A 23148-nucleotide genomic window follows, 5' to 3' on the forward strand; every position below is an offset into this window, starting at 1 on the left:
TATATTTACATGCCCGGGAATCTCACCGATAGTACCAATCTAAAGCGTTGCCGAGGGCGTTTTCTGGGCAGTAAAGCAAATAGATACGGGAAAATAGCTTTGTGAAAAAGAAAGGTATACTAGGCTCTTCGAACTAGGCCTAGGGTCTTAACAAGACTATTCATATCTGGGAACTCCCTGTCAAATCTTGTTGCGCAATCATAACAACCCAGCGAATTGAACGCACGCAAACGACATGGCGAGTTGATAGTATAGTTATCTGCAACTCACAAATTGATTCGTGCTGTTGGAATGGCATGTCTTTTGAGTTAATGTTCAAATCATTTTTCAGTTCCCGGAGAAGTCGCTCTTTACATAACATCGATGCAACCTGCATCAGTACGTAATTATCCATCATTTTAATCAGTTCCCCTAAATGTAACTTAGGCCTGCAGTCTACAGTATGTAGCCTATGTTAGTATGTGTGAATGCATTGATGTTATCAGTCTGTTTCATATTGGCCCTACTTCGTAAGCCGTTGCGACCGCCGCATGAATCATTTCCGCGAACTCGGGTCAGAACGCATGACAGGAAGAAGGATGTCTCCCACATGGTTGTAAGCCTAACTATAAGTCTAAGTTACGTTAGGTAACAGTTTCAAATGTGTTTATACCATTACAAACTAGTTAAGGTTTAAGTTATAACTAAGAGTATGTCAGCAATGTTGAAGCATGGGTTCTGTATTGGCTTGTGGTATGAGAGGATTGTTACACAGTGTTTATGGTTCTGTATGGCAAGATATCAGCAGTGGTATTCCTCCAGGCTTAGGTCCCTTGTTGTTCAGAGCATATATCAATGACTTTGTTGTAGATATTCTTGCTAGAGCTGCGTCTTAACCTTGGTAATCTTACAGTATCCTATAACCTCATCCAAATAAAGGTGAAAAGTTTGGAGCAAAACATGAAGTACGTGCGTCGTATGTTTATGTGTTGCGTATAGATGTGCCGTAGAGCGGCAAAGTGCACTATGTACATATCTTTGTGAAATTAGGCTGCATATTGATACTACATGACATCATACTACATTCGTGAAGTATTATAAAATATGGATGCCTATAAATACCATAAAACTTGAAAAGCATAGATTAAGCAGTAATTTTCTATGAAAAATATTTTAAAGTAACCATTTGCATAGTGACACAACACACTGTTTATATTGTATGAATACACCATTGCAATTTCGTACGAAATGTATGTGACAAACAATCATGTACCTTGTCATACATGTAGCCTATAAATATTTTTCCACCTTCATCTCTTACTCATAGCCAATACGTTATTACTCCATGGCAGTTTCATAAGAACCTGTTATGAGGCATGCAATCATTCAGTGTTTACTACCAAAAACATAAAGTACACATGTGTGCGAGATATTTTATTTCATTTGTGCAAATTAAGATATAAGCATTTAGGCATAACAATTTACCCGCACAAATTCCACTCAGAGTTTTTCACAATCTTCCATATCTCGAACCAACAGAGTTCACATTGTATGGTTGTAATAGGTATCGGAATTAAATGGATTGTCATAAATGTTGTGATCACCATTATGGTTTATTATTTCCATTCAACCCGATTTCTCACAGATATCTACATAGTGCGCTATATGCCATATCCATGTGTATTATCGTCAAGTTAGATGTACTCAGCGTTTTTTGTCCTATTGTTGCCTCGAAATATCGATGGAACTCACTTGTGAGAGCACTCTGAATAATATATAAAGCCGTGTGAGTAATTTCATTTCGATTGGATTCCCTGTTCGATTTTTCGGATGGGATGTAGGATACCATAAGATTACCTTTGCCTTTTCCACTTCTTTTAGTTAGCCAGTGCTTGATACTAAATGAAATGAACGTGTGCACCCCCTTTACTAGCTGTTGATGAGCACTTAATCATGGGGTTCAGGGGCCCTTTTAGTGCCCCTGGAGTGGAACCCTGGAGGCCAACATTTTTGGTTCAATGTAGGGACCAGAGAATGCTTAAAATGACACATAGGAGCAACTTATACATTTTTATCCATGTTTTCCAGCGAGATTCTGCCACAGTCATCCATGAAAACTCAAATTTGCTGTTTAATTATATCCGTATGGGTTTGCATGTACCCCAGATTAAGAAATGCTGTTTTAGAATGAAGATGTGTAGTGTACTAATGACATTAAAGTTGTATACAGGAGTTAGAGCTCAAAGTTATGAGATGTACTCCAAAAGGATTGGAATAAAGCTCTTTCTTAGTGTCAGGATTGACAACCACTTCTTCCCAGGGCAAAGTGAAGCAGTCAAAGCATCCTGTGATGATACCAAAATTGGGTGAACCTAGAGAGCCTTGCTCAGCCTTGTGTCACCATGACTAAGTACTTTGTAAACACATAGATCTATGCAAAAACAAAATTTTACCAGTATTAATTAAAACTTCTGCTTTGAATATATCAGGTTCCTCTTTGTCATAGCTGATTACTGGTTTGTCTGATAGTTGATTGAAACTTCTTACTGTCTTCTTGAAAAGGATTGTCATTAGCACATATCAGCAGAGAGCAGGGCTGGCCTATGTAGTACTTGGCTAGATAAAAGTAGTAAAATTCTTTAAAGGCATTGAAGACTCGCCCCAAACCGCGTGCCACGCTCTGAAACAGTTAACTTTCCATTGCTTGCAAGTGAAGTTTTCTGATTGTCGCTACAAAATGCAGACAGTAATGAAACATGATACATTGTTATCTTTAGCTGGACCTGAGATATCCATCGCTATATCGTTTGTACAGTGTGCTATGGGTATTGACCGCAGCTGTATGTACTAACTGTACACTAGTGTCTAATTACCAACGGTAGCAAACTGTGTGTGTATTTTCTGGGATCAATGACGGTGTCTAACACTTCTGTTACACCTCATTCGAAACTAGGTCAGATTACCGGCATTAGACGTTTCTTTTTGTGCGAGTCTTCACACCCTTTAAGGTGTACATGAAAAAGGACCTAGAAAAAGTGGAATAGCACCACTGAATATTTGTCCTGGAATTTGTATACATCGAGGTGAAACAACGTACCAAATATGTCATTAATTATTTTGCCCTTTTTTAGGTAACATTTAAAAAAGAAAAATATTGTTTTTTTTTATATGCAGGGTGAAGGAGAACAATGAGCAGCTCACATGTAAAAATAAAGGTAGGTGCTGTAGTATGTAATAAAGTAATAATGACATTTATTATTGCTGTTGATAAAGTGTTTTACTAATTAAATTCAAAACAGACCATCATACTTAGTCCATGCAAGCCTACCACACTTTCATAGTTGATATACCTAAAGCCTAGCATACTCTGCATACATTGCAGCATCAGGACTGAAGACATTCTTGTTATTAACTATTGAAGCTAATTATCTGCTTTAATTGCATATACTGTATTTCAGACGAAAGACAACTACCGTTATGTCCATACAGAACACTGCAATGAACTATATTTTTCCTGTCAGTGTTATATCTCGCCGATATTTTCATACTTATGTTATTTACAGTACATGTACATTAAATGGAAAATTTCAAAAACTTTTTATATCGAATGTCTGAAATAATATGTGACTGGTCAAATTTATAATTGAAAGCTAATACAGGATTTTATGATGGATTTACAGTATCAAACCAGCAACTGAGAAAGCTGCTTGAATAAAGTAATTTTCGCTTGTTTATAATCATTGTTCATGCCATTGTATCTAAGTTTGTTTAATTTCGTTCTCACAGGAATCATCGATTCTAGATGACTATGATGTGGAGTGGTCGGAGAAGCTGGGCACGGGTGTCAACGGACCTGTTTACCGGTGTCGAGGTCGAGCCGACGGGTTGGACTACGCTCTGAAACTCTTGAGGAATAATGCACATGGACTGAGAGAAGTCGAACTGCATTTTCTATGCACCTCTCATCCACACATCGTGAATATTCAAGATGTGTATGCAAATCGTGTTCAGCACCCAGGCGACGGCAATGTAGGGAAAGCACTTTTTGTGGTGATGGAACTGATGAAAGGTGGCGAACTCTTTGATCGAATCACAAAAGCTCAGAAGTTCACGGAGAGGAATGCTGCTCGTTTCACGAAACAGGTAAGATGCGCCGACCGTCTGCTCCTCTGTTGTTTATTTGAAGGGTGGTGTGCAATATAAACAAGTGGTGTGCCATAGTGTGGTGTGCAAACAGTGGTGTGCAACAGTGGTGTGCAATATAAACAAGGTAATGCCACAAAAAATGCTGAACAGATGCTACATTACTAACACTATGTGCTGGGTTGAGTTCTCCTAACCATCTTGTGAAACTGCTGTTTGCCATATTTCAGGGATGGGAGCTAGGTCAACTAGTATTTTTATCAAAATTGTAAGAAATCTTTACCCTCGAGGGGGGTGGGGGAGGGACCCAGACGAATTCAAGCAAAATACATGTACAGTTTGAAAAAGGGTATGGAACAGTCGTAAAGATGGAAGGAATTTCTTAAATTGCTTAGACTGTGGGTATTGGTCTCTTACCTCCCAAAAATTTTGCTGAAATAAAAGCACCAATAAATTCTGTTTAAAGGGTGTAGAGTCTCTCATTTTTGCCAAGGAAATGTCACAAAATTGTATTCTTGTGGAAAGTTTGACAACTCTTTTCAAATCTATATAATGACTTGAATTCTTATTTTCAGATATAAAGCTCACGATGATACATTTCCAAGTTATAAAGTTTAGATGTTAAAACATTTTTTCCCTATAAATTCTAAATCTCTATTTTGATTAAATTCATACTAACACCAAACCATGGAATCCAACATTTGTATTATTGACTCAAGGTTTTAATGCATTGCAGTCGTGCTGTTTGAGATAACACGAGAAGAAATCGGTGTCCTATGAATTTTTTGTTTCTTTCCCTTCCCTTCCCTTGTCATCGATTATGTGATTTCTTTTGAGCTAGATTTACAGCTGTGACATTTTGGTGACTAAAGGGGTCATTTATTTTATATCCCCAAGTGGTTTGTCTTCTTTTGAATACTTCTTGTTGCATCAATTGTGGATCGTTTATTCACTGTCACTGGAAGTCCCCTGTTGTTAGCTGTACATGAGTAACTGTTTCTTTGACATGCTTGTATTTCAGAGTTAAGTACATGTATATTGTGTAGCTAAGCTTCCCAGTAGCATCTCACATCTTTCTTCAGCTCTTGTTTCTTTCATTTTCTTCTGGTGTATAATTTCAGTGTCTTCCTTAGACGTAAATTGTTCTCGCAAATGTGACACAAGGAATAATTAAGTGTTGAAATTTTGCAAAGCAGTTTCCAAAGACCCTCACCTTTGTCCCATATGAAATACTGCGGTTCCTCTGTACATTAAAACTGCTATACTCTTTTGCACTTGTATATATATGGCAATTTGCCCATTTTGCTTAGCATTTTGCAATAAATTATTCCGTTTTTTTTGTTTACTTTCCAGATTGCTCTAGCAGTCGAGAGATGTCATACTCTCAACATCGCACACAGAGACTTGAAACCAGAAAATCTGCTCTTAAATGATGAGACAGAGGTAACAAAAGCATGATAACTTAACATAATACTCATTCCACCCCTCCCCCTCTCCCCCCAAAAAATATGTTATAAAATAAATTGCACCATTTGTCACCAGATTCATTCCAATAATTGATAATGCAATATCCTATTAGTTCTGTTTATTTGGTTCTAGTATATACTACTGTGATGTGATGAAGTTATCCAGTATCATTCAATATTACCATTTTAAAGCACCATTTATGGGTTCCATTATGAACATAAAGTATTATAACCACACAGATATATGGCAATGAATATGTATGCCCCATTTTGTGGAGATCCAGTGAATGAAATTTCAAACCAAAACCAAAACCAAAACTGTTATTGTTAGGTTGATGTGAAAAGCATCAATCGGACATGTGTGCGGGCAGTTGTATTGCCTTTTCCCTACATAACTGTATTATCCCAGTGAATTTGTCAAAATTTTGGCAAAAAAAGGAACTTTTTATAATTGTGTGATCAGTTATTACAGAATAGTACCAAAAAAAAAAAATTTTGACTGTCAAGTTGGAATGCATAATGGGGCTATAAAGCTACTCTCTGGTTAAATCATATTGCTTAAACCTTTTATTTCTAATTTTAACTAGGATGCTGTTATCAAGCTTGGTGATTTTGGATTTGCCAAAGTGGACGATGGAAATCTGAAGACCCCTCATTTTACCCCTTACTATGTAGCACCTCAGGTAAGATAAAACTTTATGACTTGTTTGGAATCGTTGTTCCACTGGAATAATACCATTTCAGCAAAATGTCACAGAAAAAAATATATTGCGTGTTAGGAAACTTTATTATTTCTCACTCAACATAACCAGTAGTACTTGAAGTACAAAGAGTCAAGTGCCTCTGGAAAGTTTTTTTTTATGTAAGAGCAGTTAATTGTTTGTATCGAAAGGAAAGCTGAGTTCTCAATTTACCTGCGGAACAGGGATTATTCACTAAAATGGTACAACCAGTACTGCCATTGTAGTAACATATATGCTATTTAAGATTTTGAACACCACCTTTCATAGAGTTTCTTGTATTCCCACTGTTAAAACTCATGAATATTGCTATTGTGCAATGCTGTACCTTTTACCGAATCATAGGTCACCATTGCACAAAATACACTTAATTGTCCTTAAGCCTCAAGCTAACATTTGCTACCAAAGTAACATACATTTAACATGTCAAAACTGTAATGAATCAGTCTTTAAGATACCTTAAAATCAGATTTTTTTTTCCCACAAAAAATTTGAAATTTGGAATTTTCGTACAAGTATATACTCTGTATGCTTAGTATGGCTACTTAAACTTTGACCTATTAACAATGGAAAATTGTCTGGGAAATTTGCAACAATTTGGAAAAGAATGAAGAAATTTCTCACCAGAATGTGATTAGAGACTTCCTAAGGTCACTGGTGTGAATCCCCAATTCTAGCGAAAATGAAATGTTTAGCTAAGAGAGAAGAAATGTTAACGATCTGTTTGGCTACTGCAAAAACCCTATGTAGGTAAAATATGAAAGTAAGAGGGTTTCATGTTTTGATCCTAGCAGGATCTTCTTCAGACGCTAACTGAAGTCAAAACAGACTAAAGACACACAAAGAGAGACAGATTGACTAGCTACTAAAGAAATAAGATTTCTTCTCAGCATCTGCTCCACCAAGAAGTTTCTTACAAAATTTCCTGTCTTTTATTGTGCTTACAATTGTGAGACTATAGAAGAAACCAAGATTATTGGAAGCATATTGACTCCTCACACATGCATTAGTAGCTAGAAATTTTCATAACTAGACAGATATTATTATATAATATATGTGGATGTAAAGTAACCTGAATTTCCATTGATTTTAGATTGCCAATGTTTTTCTGTTTTAGGTTTGGTTAAAATCACCTTTCAATTTTTTATTTTGATCTATAGGTTTTAGAAGCTAAAAGGAAATCTCAGTCGAAAGACTTTGGTGTGAGACAGTCAGACCCGTACACCTATGACAAAGTAAGAGAAAGTAGATCCGTTGTTCCAGTGTTAGGAAGCGGAGTACCTTTATATAGTTTAGAGAGTGAGAGAGTTTGGTGTGATACAGTCAGACCCATACACCTATGACAAGGTAAGAGAAAGTAGATCCATTGTTCCAGTGTTAGGAAGTGGAGTACCTTTATATAGTTTAGAGAGTGAGAGAGTTTGGTGTGATACAGTCAGACCCATACACCTATGACAAGGTAAGAGAAAGTAGATTCGTTGTTCTAGTGTTAGGAAGCAGAGTTATATAGTTCAGAGAGTGAGAGAGTTTGGTGTGATACAGTCAGACCCATACACATATGACAAGGTAAGAGAAAGTAGATCCATTGTTCCAGTGTTAGGAAGTGGAGTACCTTTATATAATTTAGAGAGTGAGAGAGTTTGGTGTGATACAGTCAGACCCATACACCTATGACAAGGTAAGAGAAAGTAGATCCGTTGTTCCAGTGTTAGGAAGCGGAGTACCTTTATATAGTTTAGAGAGTGAGAGAGTTTGGTGTGATACAGTCAGACTCATACACCTATGACAAGGTAAGAGAAAGTAGATCCATTGTTCCAGTGTTAGGAAGTGGAGTACCTTAGTTTAGAGAGTGAGAGAGTTTGGTGTGATAAACAAGGTAAGAGAAAGTAGATCCGTTGTTCCAGTGTTAGGAAGCGGAGTACCTTTATATAGTTTAGAGAGTGAAAGACTTTGGTGTGATACAGTCAGACCCATACACCTATGACAAGGTAAGAGAAAGTAGATCCATTGTTCCAGTGTTAGGAAGCTGAGGACCTTTACATAGTTTAGAGAGCGAGAGAGTTTGGTGTGATACAGTCAGACCCATACACCTATGACAAGGTAAGAGAAAGTAGATCCGTTGTTCCAGTGTTAGGAAGCTGAGGAGCTTTACATAGTTTAGAGAGCGAGAGAGTTTGGTGTGATACAGTCAGACCCATACACCTATGACAAGGTAAGAGAAAGTAGATCCGTTGTTCCAGTGTTAGGAAGCTGAGTACCTTTATATAGTTTAGAGAGTGAAAGACTTTGGTGTGATACAGTCAGACCCATACACCTATGACAAGGTAAGAGAAAGTAGATCCATTGTTCCAGTGTTAGGAAGCTGAGGACCTTTATATAGTTTAGAGAGCGAGAGAGTTTGGTGTGATGCAGTCAGACCCATACACCTATGACAAGGTAAGAGAAAGTAGATCCGTTGTTCCAGTGTTAGGAAGCTGAGTACCTTTATATAGTTTAGAGAGCGAGAGAGTTTGGTGTGATACAGTCAGACCCATACACCTATGACAAGGTAAGAGAAAGTAGATCCGTTGTTCTAGTGTTAGGAAGCAGAGTTATATAGTTCAGAGAGTGAGAGAGTTTGGTGTGATACAGTCAGACCCATACACCTATGACAAGGTAAGAGAAAGTAGATCCGTTGTTCCAGTGTTAGGAAGCGGAGTACCTTTATATAGTTTAGAGAGTGAGAGAGTTTGGTGTGATACAGTCAGACCCATACACCTATGACAAGGTAAGAGAAAGTAGATTCGCTGTTCTAGTGTTAGGAAGCAGAGTTATATAGTTCAGAGAGTGAGAGAGTTTGGTGTGATACAGTCAGACCCATACACCTATGACAAGGTAAGAGAAAGTAGATCCATTGTTCCAGTGTTAGGAAGTGGAGTACCTTTATATAATTTAGAGAGCGAGAGAGTTTGGTGTGATACAGTCAGACCCATACACCTATGACAAGGTAAGAGAAAGTAGATCCGTTGTTCCAGTGTTAGGAAGCGGAGTACCTTTATATAGTTTAGAGAGTGAGAGAGTTTGGTGTGATACAGTCAGACTCATACACCTATGACAAGGTAAGAGAAAGTAGATCCATTGTTCCAGTGTTAGGAAGTGGAGTACCTTAGTTTAGAGAGTGAGAGAGTTTGGTGTGATAAACAAGGTAAGAGAAAGTAGATCCGTTGTTCCAGTGTTAGGAAGCGGAGTACCTTTATATAGTTTAGAGAGTGAAAGACTTTGGTGTGATACAGTCAGACCCATACACCTATGACAAGGTAAGAGAAAGTAGATCCGTTGTTCCAGTGTTAGGAAGCTGAGGACCTTTACATAGTTTAGAGAGCGAGAGAGTTTGGTGTGATACAGTCAGACCCATACACCTATGACAAGGTAAGAGAAAGTAGATCCGTTGTTCCAGTGTTAGGAAGCTGAGGACCTTTACATAGTTTAGAGAGCGAGAGAGTTTGGTGTGATACAGTCAGACCCATACACCTATGACAAGGTAAGAGAAAGTAGATCCGTTGTTCTAGACTTCTAGTGTTAGGAAGCAGAGTTATATAGTTCAGAGAGTGAGAGAGTTTGGTGTGATACAGTCAGACCCATACACCTATGACAAGGTAAGAGAAAGTAGATCCGTTGTTCCAGTGTTAGGAAGCTGAGGACCTTTATATAGTTTAGAGAGCGAGAGAGTTTGGTGTGATACAGTCAGACCCATACACCTATGACAAGGTAAGAGAAAGTAGATCCGTTGTTCTAGTGTTAGGAAGCAGAGTTATATAGTTCAGAGAGTGAGAGAGTTTGGTGAGATACAGTCAGACTCATACACCTATGACAAGGTAAAGAGAAAGTAGATCCGTTGTTCCAGTGTTAGGAAGCTGAGGACCTTTACATAGTTTAGAGAGCGAGAGAGTTTGGTGTGATACAGTCAGACCCATACACCTATGACAAGGTAAGAGAAAGTAGATCCGTTGTTCCAGTGTTAGGAAGCTGAGGACCTTTACATAGTTTAGAGAGCGAGAGAGTTTGGTGTGATACAGTCAGACCCATACACCTATGACAAGGTAAGAGAAAGTAGATCCGTTGTTCTAGACTTCTAGTGTTAGGAAGCAGAGTTATATAGTTCAGAGAGTGAGAGAGTTTGGTGTGATACAGTCAGACCCATACACCTATGACAAGGTAAGAGAAAGTAGATCCGTTGTTCCAGTGTTAGGAAGCTGAGGACCTTTATATAGTTTAGAGAGCGAGAGAGTTTGGTGTGATACAGTCAGACCCATACACCTATGACAAGGTAAGAGAAAGTAGATCCGTTGTTCTAGTGTTAGGAAGCAGAGTTATATAGTTCAGAGAGTGAGAGAGTTTGGTGAGATACAGTCAGACTCATACACCTATGACAAGGTAAAGAGAAAGTAGATCCGTTGTTCCAGTGTTAGGAAGCTGAGGACCTTTATATAGTTTAGAGAGCGAGAGAGTTTGGTGTGATACAGTCAGACCCATACACCTATGACAAGGTAAAGAGAAAGTAGATCCATTGTTCCAGTGTTAGGAAGCGGAGTACCTTGATATACTCTAGAGAGTGAGAGAGTGTGTCTTTATATTTAAAGGCGAAATAAAACACTAGAGTGTTACTATATAGTTAAATCTTTTGAGTTTTCAAGATATTTATTTTTACAACATGCTGAAAATCTGGAATGCTCCTTTAAGGCTTAATTGATGATGTTATCAGCTCCTAAGTGAAAGTCTTAAGTTTCAAGTTAATCCATCACTTTATTAATACTAAACTCCACCAAAAGTGTTTCTATTAACTTCCTATAAACAATAGAGCACCACCAAGTGACATTTAAACACCATATATCCTTTACAAACTTTTAATGGATTGTTAACTAGCTGTTTGATGCCATTTGATGCAATCAAAGTGTTCCAATTGAGTTTTGTGTTGCATCTGAGGAAATGGACTACCTAATGGTCTACGTGTTAGTCTAATTAGTCCAGTCCCTTTAATTTGATGAGCCTCGGATGTTTAAAGGGTACTTTCTCACAAATTAAAAGTCTTATAGAACCTGACAGTGATTTGTGTGGATTGCTCATTACTGTTCAAGCAAACAGTCTCTAATAACCAAGCTGACAGTCCAACATAAACTAGCATTGCCTGTACAATGTCAATCAACACACTGCCTGTTTGTATCGCGGAACCTACGAATAAAACCCAAAACGAACAACTGCATCTTTCATTTGTTAATGCATCATGTGTTTTAGAGCTGATATTTCTTGCTGAAACCACTTTTTAAGTGCCAAATATTTTCACGATTTCTCTGGAAAACTTGGGTCCGTGGAATTTGATTCTGGTCAAGAAATATCAGCACATGAATGCTGCCTAAGCTGTGACTTTTGTCCCGTCCTGACATATCCTTTAAATATTCATCTTCTTGTTGCTTCTTTAGTGTTGTGACATGTGGTCCCTCGGTGTCATCATCTACATAATGCTCTGTGGATATCCTCCATTTTGTCCGACCACGCCAACCGATGTACCTTTGACTCCGGACATGCAGCAAAAGATAATGTCCGGGCAGTATGAGTTCAGCAAGGCGGATTGGTCTCATATATCTTCCAATGCTAAAAATGTCGTTGATAGGTGAGTTCCACCTCAAAACTTTTTGCAGTCAGTCGCGGATAGTATTGGAATAGTCACGAAATTCGAAGGAAGCATTTTCTCATGTTTGAATTGTTAAGGAAAGTGTTTCATTGTTATGATGTGAAGAAGTAAAAACAAAAAATATTTCCCAAAAGTCAATGGAGTATTCCAGATGTTTCCACTATCCATAGGGTCTGTCATGAAGGACTTTCCTATCCTCAACATGCGAGGTCGGAGGTATTATGAATGCCAACGAAACTTTGATGATTGGGATTGTAGAAAGTCTCAAAATGAATTTGGAACCAGTTCATGAATCCTGATGATAATTTCTGGAGTATTTATTGCTTTTAAGATTGCTGCAATACTATATTTCTGTATGAAGACTAAATCATATATACTAAACATGCCCAAATCATTCTGCCTGATGAAAAACACAACGGGTAAAATATTCTCTTTTGAAATCACATTCAGTTCTTTTATATTTTTGGCCAAAATTTTGGGTGACCCAAGTTTTAATATGTTGTCATTTTTCGTGGGAAGAGTTTGATGGAAGTAACACTTTCTCATTTAAACTAAATATGAACATTCCAGAATTCTAGTTAGTGGTTAAAAGTTTTGCTGATTACACAGGTGTAGGAAACATTGACGTTTTTGCAACATTGAATTTGTTTTATCATTGTTTTTAACATTTGTGATCATTTTATTGTCTTTCTCATATCATGGCACTATTATTCCATGTATTTTTATATAATTGTTTTAATATCCTTCTCTTAAACATTTTATCAATATACTCAGTTTTTTTTGCTTCAGTGCAAAGCTGATTTCTCATTGTAGCACTGTGAATAAACTGTTTAAAAATTCATTTTGTGAACAAACTGTTTAAAAATTCATTTTGTGAATAATCTATTAAAAATTTTGTTGGTCAAACTATATGTTAGATCATGACCGAAAAACCATACGTCCACTGCAATTCCATTTGCCGATTTGTCATAACTTTGCTGTAAAGTTATTTACAAAGTGTTTGATACGCAGGTGCCATAATTAATGACGTTACTAAAATTACCTCTATTGACTTCCAACAGGCTAACATTATCTTGTGAGTTTGTGCATTTGTGTAGCAGTGGACACTATGGGCAACATGCAATGCATACATCCAAAGAAAAAAAAAATAACTGCATTTGAACTATAGGTTTTTTCTCTTCTCACTCTAGACTTTTAAAGGTTGACCCATTGAAGAGGATGACTGTTACAGAGCTAATAAATCATCCCTGGCTGCAGGAATCTATGGGAACAGACATCATTCTTAACTCTCCTTCAATCTTCATGGATAAGGTAAGGAGGTTAAAATCACCATGTCACATCTCTCCTCACATCTCCTTTATATCCTCCCTCTCTCCCCTACCTGTTTCACTCCATGTATATCATCCCTTCTCCCTCCCTTCTCCCTCCCTTTTCCCTCCCTCCCCCCTTTGCAAGTGCCCCTCCCTTTGTTCTCCCTCTCCACTTCCATTCTTGTATCCTTCCCCTTTCCCTCAGTCGTAGTAATAGAAGTCCTGAAACATCTGAAGCCATATATGAGTTGCCTTTTGCATCCTTTTATAAACTGATCAAATGATACCATGTACACTAATACTGATGTGAAGATCAAATGATACCATATTCACCAGTTCTGATGGGAAGATCAAATGATACCATGTACACTAATACTGATGGGAAGATCAAATGATACCATGTACACTAATACTGATAGGAACAACAAATGATACCTTGTACACTAATACTGATGGGAAGGTCAAATGATACCATGTACACTAATACTGATGGGAAGATCAAATGATACCATGTACACTAATACTGATGGGAAGATCAAATGATACCATGTACACTAATACTGATGGGAACATCAAATGATACTATGTACACTAATACTGATGGGAAGATCAAATGATACCATGTACACTCGTACTGATGGGAAGATGAAATGATACCATGTACACTAATACTGATGGGAAGATCAAATGATACCATGTACACTAATACTGATGGGAACATCAAATGATACCATGTACACTAATACTGATAGGAACAACAAATGATACCTTGTACACTAATACTGATGGGAAGGTCAAATGATACCATGTACACTAATACTGATGGGAAGATCAAATGATACCATGTACACTAATACTGATGGGAAGATCAAATGATACCATGTACACTAATACTGATGGGAACATCAAATGATACTATGTACACTAATACTGATGGGAAGATCAAATGATACCATGTACACTTATACTGATGGGAAGATTAAATGATACCATGTACACTAATACTGATGGAAGATCAAATGATACCATGTACACTAATACTGATGGAAACATAAAATGATACCATGTACACTCGTACTGATGGGAAGATCAAATGATACCATGTACACTAATACTGATGGGAACATCAAATGATACTATGTACACTAATACTGATGGGAAGATCAAATGATACCATGTACACTTATACTGATGGGAAGATTAAATGATACCATGTACACTAATACTGATGGAAGATCAAATGATACCATGTACACTAATACTGATGGAAACATAAAATGATACCATGTACACTCGTACTGATGGGAAGATCAAATGATACCATGTACACTAATACTGATGGGAAGATCAAATGATACTATTTACACTAATACTGATGGGAAGATGAAATGATACCATGTACACTAATACTGATGGGAAGATCAAATGATACCATGTACACTAATACTGATGGGAAGATCAAATGATACCATGTACACTAATACTGATGGGAAGATCAAATGATACAATGTACACTAATACTGATGGGAAGATCAAATGATACCATGTACACTAATACTGATGGGAACATGAAATGATACTATGTACACTAATACTGATGGGAACATCAAATGATACCATGTACACTAATACTGATGGGAAGATCAAATGATACTATGTACACTAATACTGATGGGAAGATCAAATGATACTATGTACACTACTACTGATGGGAACATCAAATGATACTATGTACACTAATACTGATGGGAACATTAAATGATACCATGTACACTAATACTGATGGGAACTGTTGAGGAGTTAATTGCTACCCAACTGAAGACTTTCATGTTTCATTTTGTTTGATATGCCTTGTCCCAGTTAACTGATATGAATATCTGACATTGTAATATTTTCCTGTTTTTTTCAGAATATGCTCCTTGAAGCTCAAGGCGTCCATTCTGCCCAGCTGACCAGTATGCGTCTACAAGAGAGTAAAGTCCACCTGAAACCGATGACCATGGCAAATAATCCACTTATACGAAAGAGAAAGCAGTCAAGGTGGAATTACTTGTCAAAAATGCTGTTAATACCTCTAAATATGAACTCTACCTGTAAAGTATAAACTTAGTATAAAAATGAAATCTTATCGACACTTGTTTACCACGGTAACTATATCCAATTGTAGAAGGTGTATCAACCCATCATTCTAATCTTATAGTCTGAATTGTTCCCAAGGAATATACTTGTTCTACCTGGCTAACCCTATTTCATTTTATTCCAAATATTAATTTTTCATATGAAGTTCTAATATTTTTTTTATATATTTTTTTTATTATTCTGTTCGTAATCCTGTAATTCACTTCTCAATTATAATAGTGAGTGAGGGCTTGATGCATGTGTTCAAAGTGTGAGTTTGCCCTGTTCCCCCCTGCCCCCTCCCCCTTGCCCCTACTACACTTATTGGTTGCTTTACATTTTGCAGCTGTTATCAATGGTTAATATCTGGAGTATTTATCACTTTTAAGATTGTTACAAAAGTATATTTCTTGTACGTTTTCAAAGTGTGAATTTGCCCCTTTTTGTTGGCAAGAAAATACACTTTTATCAGTTGCTTACAAATCTCTTAATTTCATTACTTAGTTTCGGTAATAAGTTTTACTGAGTTAGATCAAGTTTAACGACTATTAAACACAATCCACACGCAGTAGTATAACCTATGACAATGTGTTTCCTTTTAATTTTCATCATATTATTACAGTTGGTATCATCTGCAACAACCGTAAATTTTCATTGTCTTCTTGAACTTTCCTGGAAATTTCACTTCACAGTGATGATTTGCCCCATCCTAACTTCCTTAAGACATGTCTGGACTTTTTTCCCCCATTTCAGCTCGACTTTACAGCAACCAGCAGCCAAAAGAACTTCCACAGAATCAAGTCTTCAAAAACTGAAGGATTTATTGAGTTACTGCAAACACTCATTGAACGGTATGGATGAATATTTTGACAAACAAAATTTGCATATGCCCTTTAGTCCATCCCTTTTTGTGAGTGTTGTGGTCAAGTGGTTAGGACAATTGACCTGTGATCTAAGGTTTTCAGGTTCGACTCTTGGTCAGATTATTACGTTGTGTCCTTGGGCAAGACACTTTATCTCCATTGCCTCTCTCCACCCAGGTTTATAAATGGGGGACCTGGGAGATTAACTGTCAGTTGGGTGCTGCCACGTGGGGCAATTGTCTCTATATTTGACAGGTTGTCGTTGACCAGGGTAATATCGTGATGCGCCTTGAGCACCGTTATCGGTGGATATATGTCTGCGCTTCATGAATCTAAATATTGTAATAGGGTGTATTTATTGATAGCTTTACCAACTTCAGGGTTTTTATCTATTTCACGTATAGCTTGTTGTTATAGAAGTTTTCTTCTAGTCGCCAAACCTCATGCAAACTTTCAGTTTATATCCTAGTTTAATGTTATTTATGGACTGACATCACATGGCTATAAGTTTTTTAATTTTTGGTTGAATTTGTATTATGATAACATTCAGCAGCAGCAGTGTGTCTATTTTTAATTAACATTAATATTTCACTAGCCAAGAAAAAATCATGGTGCAAAGTTTTCCAACATTACGCACACTCTTCATAAGTGGATCCTTTTTCGAAATGTTGACTTCGGTTTAGAAAAGGTCTTTCAACGACTGTTGACAATTTTTGTTACGTTTAGATGGGAACATGTTAAACCAAGATAAACTTTTGATGTTGATCCAAGATGTAACCGAAAGAAACTCGGGCTCAACTCACTTACAGGAACTACTCCAGAATTTAAAGTTGAATGGTGAGATAAAAAAAAAGTTGCTCTTCTGTATAAATATGAAACTACATTTAAATGTTGAATGTCATTTTTCAAATGTTGATGTATTTGTAATAAAATAGTTTGGTTACATGTCTGTTATTAAAAAGCATATTTTTGCAATATCTTTTTAAATCTATTTACTTCATTCAGGAGAGATTTCATTTACACTTAAAACTGCTTTTTGTTGCTTTATGGTGCTCAGACTTTTTCTTTCCGAGGATGTTTGAAGGAAAATAATGAGTTAACGTGACTTTTCCAGAGTGTGATATTGAAACTGCTGGAACAAGTTATTCTTTCTATCAATGTTAAGGGTTTCAACTGAAGTAATAAATTCCATCATATCATCTTATTTTATTTCTTCTGTTTGTTTGTTTGTTCGTCAGGTGAAACCTCTCACCAGGATCTAGATCTGAATCACTTTTGCAAAATTGTCGAGACCGCAATTCTTGCCCTGGAAATGGACGAAACTTGAAGTTGCAAATTAACAAGCCAGAAAATGCAATTAACAGTTTTACCTGTGAATAAAGTCTATTTTTTCTAATACCAGATATCGTAAACCTTTCATACCTTTGCCGGAAATGATATGAAGAAGAGCCCCCCTTTTTCGGCGTTCAATCAAGATATAGGTTTTAATTTGAGCTGATGAATTTTATACCCAGTACCATTAAAGCGGTGTTATATGGTCTTATCTACAAAGTACTCTTACCTCGCTAAGTAATATAACCTACATGAATCTGGTCTCTTTTGGGTCTCTTCTTTGTATTGGAATGTCGAAGAGCTTTATAGTTTATATTAAGAGACTGTATGAAATAGCCGTATTCTCCTCTAGTCATAGACAAAATTAATTCATACAGAATTTTGTGTTTAGTCCGACTGTCAGTCTACACGAAGAAGCTGTAGTTTTTCGTCACTTTTGCAATAATCTTTACGAAGGTAGACCGGCTACTGTCTCTTGGTTATCGTAATCAAACTAAAGGGACTTTTGAACATCTCCCATCTCATCACCAAATTATTGCAAGTGTGATCTTTCAAAAAACAAGAAAACAACGTAGGTTTGTATTTGTTATTAAGAACCAAATGATATCAATTTTCTCTGTCTTATTATGACAAGGATATTTTTCTCTTTTTGTTGCCTTACTTATCATTTTTATTAATTAACTTAAATATAATAATCAGACTCTTTTGCCACTTTTCAACTCACAGAAAAATATTACAACTGTTTGTTTAATTTACTACAACTATGAATTTCAGTACTTTTGTTTTGAAGATATAATCCAGTAACAAACAGTATCCTTAGATCAAGCATCAGAGCATCAATTATGAAATAAAATATGATTTGCCAAATGAAATTATATATGAATACAACTTGCTATAAAAAAAAAAAAAAAAAAATTTAACAGAAACAGAATAAAACTGTAGAACTTACTTACTAAGGTAAGACGGATCACTTGAAATGGAACTTTGAAGTACCTGGATAAACCAGACAATTTTTGATTTGCACCCTGGCACTGGCTTGCAAGTAGTCGCAATTCTAGAATACTGTTCATTTATCGTAGGGTGAAGAGGGAAGTATTAATAGTTACAGAAATTAATACCAAATAGCTGTGCATATTAAGGAGACATCGTTAAAACTTAAGGAATGCAAGTGTAATGAAGTGGGTTGGCAACCCTCCACTTTGTAATTGTGATCAAGATAAAGTTTGCAGCTAACTATTATTACCAAGAAATGGGGTAGGGGGCAGGTAGGCCCTCTCCTATCCTTGAATAAGCTCTAACAAACCCTGAATCTCACTAGTATTAAACTTTGTATGATACATAAGAACTGAAGCTACATTACAGTTTTACAATAAAAGTATTATAAAGAGTTTATCTTTCATATCCAGAAACACACAGGCTCAATATTTCTAGATTAATGGAATTACATTCTTTTATTTCTTTACTGTCAGATTCCCAGGTTTTTTTTTGGGGGTTCATTTATTATTTTGTTAGGCTGCCGTCTTTCTTTTTACAGGGTCTGTGATCTTTCTTAAACCTGAATATATATTTTTGTTTTTCACTTTTTACACAGATGGATACTTAATTTGTATTAATGTAGCTACTAGCTTTTATTTCAAGTAACAATTATTTTTTACATTATAGTTACTAAACAGTACTGTACAATACCAAAATGACAGCAAATTAATCAAAGGAAAGAGAATTTACTCAGATCTTATCATAAATGTAGGTAGATATTATAGAATATAACAATTGAAGTATTTTCAATTTAGTAAATAGGGTACAATTTTGTATTAATAAACTTAACTTCAGTATTGTATACATATATGTCGTACTCACTGTAGTATACATTCTTCCGCCTGGTGAAGTATACATTCTTCCAATTGGTGTTAGCATACATTCTTCCAGCTGGTGTAGTATACATTCTTCTGGCTGGTGTAGTATACATTCTTCTGGCTGGTGTAGTATACATTCTTCCAGCTGCTGTATACATTCTGCCGGTTGGTGAGGTATACATGCTTCCGCCTGGTGCAGTATACATTCCTCCGGCTGGTGTATACACATTCTTCTGGCTGGTGTAGTATACATACTTCCTGCTGTTGCAGTATACATACTTCCTGCTGGTGTAGTATACATTCTTCCTGCTGGTGAAGTATACTTCCAGCTGCTGTATACATTCTTCCAGCTGGTGTAGTATACATACTTCCTGCTGTTGCAGTATACATTCTTCCTGCTGGTGAAGTATACATTCATCCAGCTGCTGCACATATTCTTCCAGCTGCTGTACACATTCTTCCAGCTGTTGTAGTATACATTCTTCCAGCTGATGTAGTATACATGCTTCCAGCTGGTATAGTATACATGCTTCCAGCTGGTGTAGTATACATTCTTTCTGCTGGTGAAGTATACACGCTTCTGGCTGTTGTAATATACATTCTTCGGGCTCTTGTAGTAAACATTCTGCCGGTTGGTGAGGTATACATACTTCCCGGCTGGTGTAGTGCACATCCTTCCGTCTGGTGTTGTATACATTCTTCTTGCTGGTGTAGTATACATTCTTGTGGTGTTGGTATACATTCTTCCGCCTGGTGGTGTAGTAAACTGTTCAGGATGGTTTGTTTGAATACACTGTTCCAGATGGTGGGGAGGGAAGATGTAAGACTAGGTGCAATGGGTAATGTTTTGTATATAAGTTCCCTATTCCAGTTGCATGTGTAGTCTTCGGGCACACCATGTAAGCCCAGAATCCCGTGCGTGGCATAACATCTACAGCGAAAATTTGTGAATAGATAAACTCGAGTTGATGGACTTGTTTGCACAAGAAAAAGAAAAAGAAAAGGAAACATATTCACTAAATATGGCTCTTTCTTATCCATATTGCTTGACTTGTTATTGAATGTGATGGGGGAATGGAGATAATTGATGTGGGAAGGGATCTGATATTGAGGGAATGTTGGGAGGGGGTGGCGGTTGGAAGGGGGGGTGGGGTGGTGAAAATAGCTACCTGATTATGCAACTGGTATTCAAGAGATCAGTTTGTTTGTACCTTGGTTTGAGCTAGAATCAAATGCCACATGATCAAAAAACATACTATCATAATTATACTTCAATTAAGAAAAAAATGTAATCCTTTAATAGGTCAGAGCAGTTCCATTCCGCATTATTCATGCATTTTCTATTTTGGTTAATGATTTCTGCACTGATCGAGCAGTCATTTGATAGATTCCCTGAACGAAAACTGGTAAGGTTAATTTGTCTGTCACTTCAAAAATTCAGTACAGTAACCTCAAGGATGATTAATTTTGTGCTCTTAACAATTGAGTGTTTAAATTCCATTTCAAAGTTGGGGTGGATCCCAGCTGTTTAACCATTTTCATTGCTGGGGTACTGTACGTGCTGTATTCCGAAGCCAAAGTAACTTGCATGCCGTTTAATAATGAGTCACGCCGCCTCAGTTTCATTGGACACAAGCCAAAGAACGGTGTTGAAGCTGCTTCAACTTCGACTTTTTGTATGTATTGATACAAAGTATATGGTAACAGAAAGCTGACTTGGGAAGTCATTATATTTTGTAAGAACAAGAAATTATTTGGTAAAACTGGATTCATTGAAAGGAGTCAACTCCGAAGTCTAAAGCAGTAAGAACTGTGGGCAATTTGTTTCTCTACAAATTTGTTTTAATCAATTAAAGATGCAACATTTTTCAAAGAAAGTGATATGGTTGAGATGTTGGTGTTTCTGTTATGTAATAACATAGCATCAAATGATGATAGTGTTCATGGTATGTAATATTATAACATCTATGTAATGATGGTGTTTCTGTCATATATAATAACATAGCATCTATGATGATAGTGTTCGTGTTATGTAATATTATAACATCTATGTAATGATGGTGTTTCTGTTATGTAATAACATAGCATCTATGATGGTAGTGTTTGTGTTATGTTTTAACAGCATCTATGATGATGGTGTTTCTGTTATGTAAATAACAGCATGTATATGATGATGGTGTTTCTGTTATGTAATATCATAACATCAACGGTGATGGTGTTTGTGTCATATAATAACATAGCATGATGGTGTTTTTGGTATATAAATAACACAGCATCTATGTGATGATGGTGTGTTATTTTATATACCAAAACAATAGCATTGCACTGTGATGATGGTGTTTATGTTATGTAATAACATAGCATCTATGATGATGGTGTTTCTGTCAGATAATAACATAACATCTATGATGATGGTGTTTCTGTTATGTAATAACAAAGCATCTTTGATGATGGTGTTTGTGTCATATAAATAACATAGCATCTGTGATGATGTTGTGTCTGTTATGTAATATCTTATTACTGTGATGATGTTGTGCCTGTTATGTAATATCTTATTATTGTGATGATGGTGTTTCTGTTATGTAATAACATTGCATCTATGATGATAGTGTTTGTGTCATATAAATAACATAGCACGATGGTGTTTTTGGTATATAAATAACATAGCATCTATGTGATGATGGTGTTTCTGTTATGTAATAACATAGCACTGTGATGATGGTGTTTTGATTGTTATAACGTATCATCCATGATGATGGTGTTTGTGTTATGCAATAACAAAGCATTGGTAATTTTGTGTGTATCATGTAATAACATAGCACTGCTATCATGGCGTTTCTGTTATGTAATCACATATCATCTATGTTAATGGCTTCTCTGTTATGTAATAGCATAGCTTTGTTTTAATTGAAGGCTTTCTGTCAGCATCACAAGGTAACCTAAATACAAGATTCAAATTATTCTTCAGTCATTATGGTAATTTGTCTTGTGTATAGTAATATACGATATAATAACCCCTTAACTGTCCTGTTTCCATTTGTGATCTATGCCAATGTACTTAAAATGCGACAAGTGTGAATCGTAATTTTTTTTTTTGTGGGGATGGGGGGGGGGGGGATGGGGATTTTACCTCATATACATCCATATAGAATGCATACACCTCGTCCCCGCCCCTTCCAACATATAGGACTGCATACGTATGTTCTCTCCGCATAAAAGTTTGTTTGTAAAGATAGTGGAGTTCACACTTGCATGTCACTGGTCTCATACAAAAACGAAAGTAAGGCTGCATGCAAGTCACGTTTCAACAGCTGTTAGATCATAAACTTTAAGAGGAGAGTAAAAAAGAAGGGGATGGAGGGGGGTGGGTGGGCGAATCTCTCCTACCCCCGTCGTCAGTCGTAGGAGTTTCCATAATTCAACAGTAGGTAACACACTACTTGATACTAGCTAAGCGGAACGCCACCATCAGTTGGCGCAGAGCGTACCACGATTTATTTTGCCAAAAAATACTCCTACATCGTCGGAAAATACCCTTCCCAGAGTTTCAAGTTGCATTTACACATCGGTTATTTTGACATCTCATGTATTAGGATTTTGACTTTCAATAATTCCAGTAATGCATCAGTATAGCGGGGGGGGGGGGGGTCTTTTTGGTCGAGGCCCCGGCTTAGCA

At 36.7% G+C, this 23148-nt stretch overlaps 1 protein-coding gene across 6 annotated transcripts; it reads left to right on the top strand.

The window, feature by feature from the left end:
* The first annotated feature begins 95 nt into the window (after positions 1 to 95).
* On the top strand, positions 96 to 20476 carry LOC139981038 (MAP kinase-activated protein kinase 5-like). Of its 6 annotated transcripts, XM_071993148.1 has the most exons (13): positions 198 to 378; positions 1625 to 1765; positions 3154 to 3194; positions 3766 to 4122; positions 5476 to 5565; positions 6176 to 6271; positions 7489 to 7563; positions 11785 to 11975; positions 13187 to 13307; positions 15216 to 15346; positions 16178 to 16275; positions 17014 to 17124; positions 17526 to 20476. In XM_071993148.1, the coding sequence occupies exons 3-13, from the start codon at positions 3168 to 3170 to the stop codon at positions 17612 to 17614; spliced, it is 1386 nt and encodes a 461-aa protein (XP_071849249.1). In that variant the 5' UTR covers positions 198 to 378; positions 1625 to 1765; positions 3154 to 3167; the 3' UTR covers positions 17615 to 20476. The 6 variants fall into 6 exon arrangements, with proteins under 6 accessions (XP_071849251.1, XP_071849249.1, XP_071849246.1 ...); XM_071993150.1 differs by lacking the exons at positions 198 to 378; positions 1625 to 1765 and adding an exon at positions 96 to 114; XM_071993145.1 differs by lacking the exon at positions 1625 to 1765.
* Positions 20477 to 23148: the final 2672 nt, after the last annotated feature.

The sequence above is a fragment of the Apostichopus japonicus genome, chromosome 15 (assembly GCF_037975245.1).
Source record: "Apostichopus japonicus isolate 1M-3 chromosome 15, ASM3797524v1, whole genome shotgun sequence".
Lineage (NCBI taxonomy): Eukaryota > Metazoa > Echinodermata > Holothuroidea > Aspidochirotida > Stichopodidae > Apostichopus > Apostichopus japonicus.

Bases quoted from the DNA above. Each gene is read 5' to 3' on its own strand.
- LOC139981038 (XM_071993150.1), top strand. From the start codon at position 3,168: ATGAGCAGCTCACATGTAAAAATAAAG. The intron at 4,123-5,475 runs GTAAGATGCGCC...TTTACTTTCCAG, and splicing joins CTGCTCGTTTCACGAAACAG to ATTGCTCTAGCAGTCGAGAG. The intron at 16,276-17,013 runs GTATGGATGAAT...TGTTACGTTTAG, and splicing joins CTGCAAACACTCATTGAACG to ATGGGAACATGTTAAACCAA.